At 49.7% G+C, this 8,906-nt stretch overlaps 1 protein-coding gene across 1 annotated transcript; it reads right to left on the reverse strand.

Annotated features, from left to right (window-relative positions):
* Positions 1–6,409: 6,409 nt before the first annotated feature.
* LOC149404305 (uncharacterized) lies at positions 6,410–8,593 on the reverse strand. The gene is made up of 4 exons (XM_089606714.1): positions 8,152–8,593; positions 7,614–7,906; positions 6,685–7,003; positions 6,410–6,547 (listed from the first exon to the last, which is right to left on the reverse strand). The coding sequence occupies exons 1-3, from the start codon at positions 8,306–8,308 to the stop codon at positions 6,716–6,718; spliced, it is 738 nt and encodes a 245-aa protein (XP_089462840.1). The 5' UTR covers positions 8,309–8,593; the 3' UTR covers positions 6,410–6,547; positions 6,685–6,715.
* Positions 8,594–8,906: the final 313 nt, after the last annotated feature.

An 8,906-nucleotide genomic window follows, 5' to 3' on the forward strand; every position in this document is an offset into this window, starting at 1 on the left:
CCTTGATAGTCTTGTTGACTGCTTCGACCTGGCCGTTGGCCTGAGGGTGACGCGGCGAGGAGAAGGTCTTGCTGATCTTTAACTGATCGCAGATATCTCTTACTCGTGTGTTGTGGAATTGTGCTCTGTTGTCGGTCACAATCGAGGCAGGGATACCATGCCTGCATATGATGCTTTTCCAGATGAAGCTCGTCGTGTTTGCTTCATTTATTTTGGCAAGCGGCTCGGCCTCTACCCACTTAGTGAAGTAGTCAATGGCGATAATGGCATATTCGTATGGCCTTGGCGCTCTAGAGAGCTTGCCAATGATGTCCACGCCCCATTTAGCAAAGGGACGTGGGACAACGATGCTGCTTAATGGGGTCGGAGGCTGTCGTGGAATTTCCGCAAAGCGCTGGCATTTGTCGCAACGCCTTGCCCATTCGCAAGCATCTTGCTTCATGGTAGGCCAGAAATAGCCTTGCTTAAGCACTTTGAGCGCGAGGGAAGTTCCAGCAGTGTGGTTCCCACAGATGCCCTCATGAATTTCGCGGAAGACCTTGGTCGACTCAACGCTATTGAGGCATCGAAGCAGCGGTGTTGAGTAACCGCGCTTATAAAGTACGCCTTATCGGAGCGTGTATTTAGATGCTAAGGCCCTCAGCTTATCGGCTTCTTTGCGATCTTCGGGGAGTTCCCCTCTTCGCAGAAACTCGACAATCGAGTCCATCCAAGTAGGCTGAGATGCCACCTCTATGGTCCCGATTTCGTCTCGGGAGACGGATGGCCGTGGGAGAAATTCAATGGGTACGGTCCCCAATCTGTCTTCGTCGATGCTAGATCCAAGGCGAGCAAGTGCGTCAGCCTCTGAATTTTGTTCTCTCGGGATTTGGTGGATCTCGAACCAAGAGAAAGCATCGAGTTTGGAGTTTGTCATGGCCAGGTATGCAACCATGTTAAGTTCCTTGGCAGTGTAATCCTCTTTAACCTGGTTCACGATCAACTGCGAGTCGCAGTGTATTCGCAGGTTATGAGAGCCAAGCTTCCGTGCCAGTTTTACCCCCACAATGAGCGCCTCATATTCGGCTTCATTGTTGGAGGCCTGGAAGCCGTAGTGCAGGGCGTAACGTAACTTTTCCCCGTCGGGGTTAATCAGGACTATTCCGGCGCCAGCCCCCCGAGCATTAGATGCTCCGTCAACGTACAACTCCCAGATGGGACCCGTCGGGTCAACCTTTCTTTTCCGAGTTAATGCGTCCTCGTTTAGGTCATTTTCTGCTCTTCCCATATCGGGAGTATAGGAGAATTCTGCCACGAAGTTGGCTAAGGCCTGCCCCTTTATAGCCGTTCTTGGGTGGAACTCAATCCCGTACTCGCTCAATTCTTGGGACCAGATCACCAGGCGAGTCGATGTTCCCTTTTGAAGAGCTTTACTGATCGGATGCTCGGTTCGCACCGCGATTGGGTGAGCTTGGAAATACGGACGTAGCTTCTTAGCTGCCGTTACGAGAGCCAGAGAAAGTTTCTCTATCTCGGCGTAGCGCGTTTCCGCGTCGAGTAAGGCTTTGCTCACGTAGTAGACTGGCCATTGGACCTTGTCTTCTTCGCGGACAAGAACAGCACTTACAGCTCTTTCAGAGACGGCGAGATATACGTATAGCATCTCGCCCTCTCTTGGTTTAGAGAGGAATGGTGGGGACTCAAAGTAAGCCTTCATTTCCTGGAAGGCGCTTTCGCACTCGTCCGTCCACTCAAAGCCGTATGTCTTCTTTAGAGCTTTGAAGAACGGTTGACACTTGTCGGTGGCTTTAGACACGAAGCGTGTCAGAGCGGCAATCCGATCGGTCAGGCTTTGCACCTTTTTGACTCGTCTTGGAGACTTCATTTCAAGGAGTGCCTTGATTTTTTCGGGATTCGCCTTTATCCCTCGTCGGCTGACGATGTATTCGAGGAATTTCCCAGATTCAACCCCGAACACGCATTTGTTGGGATTGAGTTTTATTTTGTATCGGCGGAGGATCATGAACATCTTCCTTAGGTCGTGTACGTGATTGGTTGTCAGTAGGCTTTTAACGAGCATGTCGTCCACGTACACTTCCATTGTCTTGCCGATTTGATCGGCGAAGATCCAATTTACCAAGCGCTGGTACGTTGCTCCCGCGTTCTTAAGGCCGAAAAGCATGACCTTATAGCAATAGAGACCTCGATCGGTGACAAAGGTTATCTTAATTTGATCGGGCTTGTGCATTCGAATTTGGTTGTAGCCCGAATAGGCGTCCATAAAGCTGAGAAGTTCATGGCCGGCCGTGGCGTCCACCAGTTGTTCGATACGCAGGAGTGGAAAGCAGTCCTTAGGACAGGCTTTGTTAAGATCTTTATAGTCTATACAAATTCGCCACTTCCCATTAGGCTTTTTCACCATTACCACGTTGGCGACCAACTTGGGGTACTTAGCCTCTCGGATGAAGTTTGCGGCGAGGAGTTTCTCGACCTCTTCATTTATGGCCAGGTATCGTTCTGGGTTGAACGTTCGTCTAGCCTGTACCTTTTCGGCGACCTTTGGGTCGTCGTTCAATCGTTGCACTATTACTTCGGGATCAATACCAGGCATATCTGCATGAGTCCATGCAAAAACATCCTTGAACTCCCTGAGGAAGGCAGTAAGCTGAATTTTGATGGCGAGTGGAAGCCGGATGCCGACCTTTACAACCTGATCAGGCTTAGATTCGTCCAGGACGATTGGCACAAGATCATCAGAGGTTTCCACCTTGAGTCTTTCGACTTCATCCCGGGGGTCAAGTTCTCCGAACTTCTTCGCGTCCCTTGGGTCGCATGGGTAATTGTCTTCCAGTTGGAAGATTGTGTTGACCGTTTTTCCCGTGGATTTACCATCAACTCCTTGCACGTAGCATATTCTGGCTTGGGATTGGTCTCCGGCCATAATGCAAATTCCCTCTTCGGTGGGGAATTTCACCAGTAGGTGGTACGTGGAAGTGATTGCCCTTAGCCGGTTCAACGTGGGTCGCCCGATGATTAAGTTATAGCAGCGCCTTCCTGAGCCGCGGCCCTAATGAATTTCTTCCGTTGTCGGGCTGAATCTCCATCTTGTGGACCTCCCAATATGGTGGTTACCACGTGGAGCTGTGGATTGGCATTGGCAGTAGCCGCGGTTCGGTCGGCAGAAGCGGTTGTTCCTCCTCCCTGACCTGACTGTGGTCTGTTCGTGGTGGGGCCCGCAGCGCTAATCATGCGTAACACTAACTCTTTCAGCTCACCATGTTGGATCAAAGCCTCGATTTGCCTTTTAAGGTTGTAGCATTCCGAGGTCAAATGACCGTATTCCTGATGGAACTCACAATATCTAGATCGATCGCGAGTTGCGGGATCCTTTTTCATTGGAGCCGGGGGTGTGAACTTGTCACGTGCCAGAGCCAGGATCCGTTCCGGTGCCGTGTTCAATGGTGTGAATGACGAGTACCCTTTGAAGTTTTCTGTAAGTCGCGGCTTCTGGGGTACAGGGAGTTGGTTATTAGAAACCTGATTTCCCTTGTTTCGTCTTTTACGAGGTTCGTCTTGCTCGTGGCTAGGTTCTTCTTGACGATGAGAGCTTTGATTGTTACTCTTGCGGCCGTCGAGGTAATCTTAGACTCCCATGAAGGTCTTCGCACAAGTGACTTCCTTAAGTTAGTCGTCGGCCGTCGAGGTAATCTTCGACTCCCATGGTTGAAGGGACACGGCCGACAACTGACTTAAGGAAGTCACTTGTGCGCAGGCCTTCTATGATAGCGGCAATTGCATCACCGTCGTCAAAGCGGTCGACCTTGTTTGACTCTTCAGTGAATCGGGCGACGTATCCTCTAAGAGACTCGCCACTCTCTTGCCTGATTGACCACGGGTACATCTTGGTCTTCTTTTGGACCATAGATATAGCGAACCGTGCTAGGAACATGTCCTTCAAGTCTTTGAACGAGTGGATGCTTCCTGGCCTTAAGTTCTTGAACCACTCAAAACCGGGTCCGGCGAGGGTCAAACTAAAAGCTTGGCACATGGCGCCAGGAGAAACACCCTGCATCGTCATCCAGGTTTCATAGTGCTTGATGTGGTAAGCAGGATATGCCTTCCCATCATAGGGAGTGAGGTTCGGGAGTTTGAAATTCCCCGTACAAACCTCGGCCAATATCTGAGCCGTGAAATGCGATGAGTTCTCCTCAACGACCCCATAGGTGCTTCCACCTACTCCGTATTCTCGGAGATCTCGTACCTCATTCCGAAGATTGTGGATCATAGTGACCACATCGAGACCGGTTGTCGGAGTAACCCCCTGTTCGGGAGGAGTCACCTGTCGCCTTTTGTTAGACCCCTGACCTGTGCAGTGGTTCCCGTTAGTTGGGGCTGCCAGCGGGATGTTGGGTCTAGAGCTTAGTCGCTCTCTCAGATCATTGTCACGCCCGATGCGTTGAGCAGTGAGGTGGTCCCTAAGATCAGAGCTGGTCGTACGGAGGCGCAGGCTTCGTCTGCGACGGTGCGCTCTCCGCGTGCCCTGACTTTCCGCAACATTCTCCCTTTGACCTAGTCGGTCGAGGGCTGAACGTCGGGAATTCCCCTCTTGAGAAGCTGCCGGCGCGTCGCCTGTCCGGGGTAGGGGATTCGATGGACCGGCTTCAAACACGGCGGGGGGTTCCCCGTCCTTTGTGAGAGAAGTCTCGATATCCTCCGAATCTCCAGTACCTTCGTAATCAGGGTCGAGGTCGCGGCTTTCCTCGTTGAGGTTCTCAGGATCCCCGTTGGGGATTACCGTGTCATGCGCAGGTTGCTTCGCAGCCAGTCGGCTGTGGTACCTTGTGTTCCTCGCCTTTAGCCGGTGGATATTCTCCTCCAACTCCATGATGCGGTTGTCCCTGCTATCAGGAGATGGAGATGGTGAGCGGGTCGAGCTCTCTTCATGGAGTGACTCTTCGTCACCATGCGCTCGGGAGCGCAAGAAGTACTTTTTGGTCCCAGTGACGTTATCGGGGTTGTTCACGCCCTCATAACGTACGGGTGGTTGACTACTCATCTTTTCTCAATTTCGAGAAAGTTGAGTTTGTAGAAGAAAAGAAGAAGATGAACATAAGGGATTTCGGGCTGAACAGGTCGGGAAGACCCCTCCTTCTAGCGCCAAAATGTTGTCGCACGAAAATGAACAACTATTGAATACCACGGGCGGTTCGATCCAAGACCGGACCAAGTGATCTCACCCGGGCCAAGAGCGTGAACTCGAAAGTCTCGAGCTAGGTTTTCTCCGATCAACCCGCCTCTCGGGAGAGGAAAAGGGTGAGGAGGAGGAGTGACTGTGCCTTGGGTGTCGGCTGCCTACGTACCCGTGTGTGGGATTAGGTCAGAACGTACTTCAAGTGTGTAAGACGCAGTATGAGGCGTGGAACCTTGGTGGAGAAGCGTGCTTAAGGAAGGAGACGAGGCGCGGAGGAGTCCTCGGCGGCGTCTCAGAACTTCGGAGATCTCGTACGCGTCTAGCGTGTTAGACGCGCAAGGGGACTCTAGTCGAGAACCCTGGGGGCATGCTTGAGCGCCGGGGGGCGTCCGGTCAGAGAGAGCGACGTCCGGGAAGTCCCCGTGAGTGCTTCGGAACCTCTGAGAACGAGAGAGACTTGCGAGAATGCTTCAGGCCAAATATGGCATCAAGAGAAGCAGATGAGAGTGAGAAATCGAGCGTATCGATAGGATATCAAGGGATGGCTTCCCCCTCAGTGAGATGGGGTTTATATAGGTGTTTGAGAGCCTTAGGAAGGTCCTTCGTCATCCATGTGGGACTGGGGGTGCGCACCTCTCCAACACTAGTACAAAAAACAGCATTGGGTGCGACTTTTTTCGCACCTGAAAGTCAATTTTCGCACCCAATGATACCTTTAGGTGCGACTTTAGGTGCGACTTTTTCGCACCCGAAAGTTCGCACCTAAAGGTCATGGGTGCGAAAATTCGCACCCGATGGTCATGACTTTTAGGTGCGGTTTTTCGCACCCATATTCGCACCCATAACTCAAAAAAGATGTTCGAAAAAGTCCGCGGGAAGGCCATTGGGTGCGACTTTTCGCACCCAAAGATCTACCCGCCAAACCTTTGGGTGCGACTAGTTGCACCCGTTGGCCTACCCGCCAAATTTTTGGGTGCGACTAGTCGCACCCGTTGGCCTACCCGCCAAATTTTTGGGTGCGACCAGTCGCACCCGATAGTTTTTTTTTAATTTTTTATTTATTTATTATGCTTATGAATTCTATAATTACCTATGATCGACAATTATATTCTATAATTCTATATTTATTATTAATACATATATACATATAAAAAAACTATTTAATTACCTAACTAATTAACAATTAGACTAATTATACTAATTACAATTAATCTAAAGTAATTAAAAACACAATTAAAAGGAGTCACGTAGTCAGCGGAGTCTCGAGCAGCTTGGCGGGACAGCGGCGGTGCTGCGACAGCGGAGTCACGTTGTCACACAGGGACAGCGGCTCGTGGTCGGGGTCGATCGGACAGCAGCTCGATCAGGACAGCGACACTGAAAAAAAAACAATAAATTATACACGGGAACACACATAAACACACACCACACACATAAACACACACCACACACATACACGGGAACACACATAAACACACACCACACACATAAACACACACCACACACACACATACCTGAGAGACTGAGACTTCTTGGCTGAGAGACTCACGGCCGGACTTCTTGGTGCAGAGGCTTCGAGGGGTCGCGCGAGGAAGAGCGAGGCCGGTTCAGATCGAGTCTGGCGCGAGGAAGGAGCCTGGCTGGTCGTCGGAGGACTGGTCCGAGGCTGAGAGAGAGAGGGTAGTCGGCGGGCCCGAGCACAGACAGCCCCGGTGGTGGTCGCTCGCCGCGGGAGCAGAGGCCGGGCGGAGAGGCGTCGGTGGTGGTCGCTCGCCGCGGGAGCAAAGGCCGGGCGGAGAGCCGTCGGTGGTGGTCGGAGGGAGCGACGGTGGACTGTGGTTGTAGGAGAGAAAAAGAATAACAGATGAAATGAGGGTAAAAATAACATATGGATACGCATCAATTAGTGCTCTCATCTACTACTAGATTTGGTCAAGAACTGCATGTTGCTTAGCAGCTCAGGATAACCTTTCATTAAGCAAATACGAAAATGAGCTTTCGAAACCTAATCTAGAGATCATCATAGAAACCTAAATTAGTTTTCGAAACCTAATTTAGAGATCATCATAGAAACCATTCTGTGTAAGAAAACAACATACCAGAGAGTAAAAAAAAAATACTTGCAATGTACAAATAAAACGGCCGAGATAAAATGGAACTACAATACAAAGCACCAATAAGTAAACAGGAAACAGAAAGATTATAATTGCTGCAGCTTATTCAATGAACGAAATATATCATGATCTCCATAGAAACAGTATATGAACATTTCAAATAGACTTGAAATCTCAAACTAGGAATCATGTGAAACATAGTTAATTCAGAGTGCCCATGGCTTTATCAGACACAACAAACTTGGACATAAAAGTTCAAAGAAAATGTAAGTCAACAAACACAAATTTATTCTAAAAGCAAATAAGAAAGTGGATAAGTATTGTCTTACATTAAGCTTTTCCAAAAACTCAAATATCGGGGTTTGCTCTTCATCGGCTGTGAGTAGCGGATCTACTTTGACAGCTTCTTCAGGCTCTGATGTTTGCTCATACACAACCGCCGGGGACTCTTTCTCTCCCGCCGGCGATTCCTTCTCTACCTTAGGCGATTCAGTATCTACGGCCGGCGAGATATCTTCAAAAGTCGCCACGGAATCACGATCAACGCCACCATAACTTCCTCCGCTTGACGCACCATCAGACTCTGATGCTCTCGCGACGAAGCTTCGAGAGTTCAACGATCCTGAAAAATGAAATATTGAATGTTGAAAAATCAATTGCAGAACGATTGAAAGATAAACACCATTCCAAGTTCCAAACACAAAAAGAAAACTCAATCGGTTACACTCACACGTAGTATAATACATCCACATTGGAAACCATATGGAACATAATACTTATTGCTCGACTAATGACAATCAGACGCACTGTTTCTACACCTAGGGTTTCAAAAATAAACTCAGCTGAGTAATAGGGGAAAAAACGTACGAGAGTGAACGGCGAAAGCAGAGTGAGAAGGTCGGCGAGCGAGAGAGAGAAAATAAGGCTTGGAAGAATAAGAAGAGGTTTTAGGGTTAGGGTTAGGGAAGAGAAGCTTTTGAGAAGGACATGGCCTAGAAACGGCTTGGACAGTACAGAGCTCCATTTCTTGGGTGAGTGAGAGAGTCTGTTAGAGAAATTAGTAGAGAAGATTTGATTATATATATAAATTGCAAAATAGAAAGAAAAAAAAAATAAGGTGATAGGGTAGTCGGCGGGCCCGAGCACAGACAGCCCCGGTGGTGGTGGCTCGCCGCGGGAGCAGAGGCCGGGCGGAGAGGCGTCGGTGGTGGTCGCTCGCCGCGGGAGCAGAGGCCGGGCGGAGAGCCGTCGGTGGTGGTCAGAGGGAGCGACGGTGGACTGTTGTTGTAGGAGAGAATCCGGAGAGGAGAGAGGGTCGGATTGAGAGAGAGTCGGATTGAGAGAGATGGAGTGAGGTTATGAATGAAAATTGCATAGAAAATTTCTTTTATATCGTAACCTAGAATTTAGGTGCGACTTTCTCGCACCCAAAAGTTTCATTGGGTGCGAGAAAGTCGCACCCAATGACCTGTGGCGGACTATTAGGTGCGACTTTGTCGCACCCACTGATGTGTGTCAGTACTTTTGGGTGCGACTTTGTCGCACCCACTGATATTTGAAAAGAGAGGGGGAAAATTTGGCCGCTGAAAAATTTCAGAAATTTGGGTGCGACTAAGTCGCAC

The sequence above is a fragment of the Urtica dioica genome, chromosome 2 (genome assembly GCF_054948205.1).
Source record: "Urtica dioica subsp. dioica isolate 48M chromosome 2, U.dioica_male_clone48M_v1_H2, whole genome shotgun sequence".
Classification (NCBI taxonomy): domain Eukaryota; kingdom Viridiplantae; phylum Streptophyta; class Magnoliopsida; order Rosales; family Urticaceae; genus Urtica; species Urtica dioica.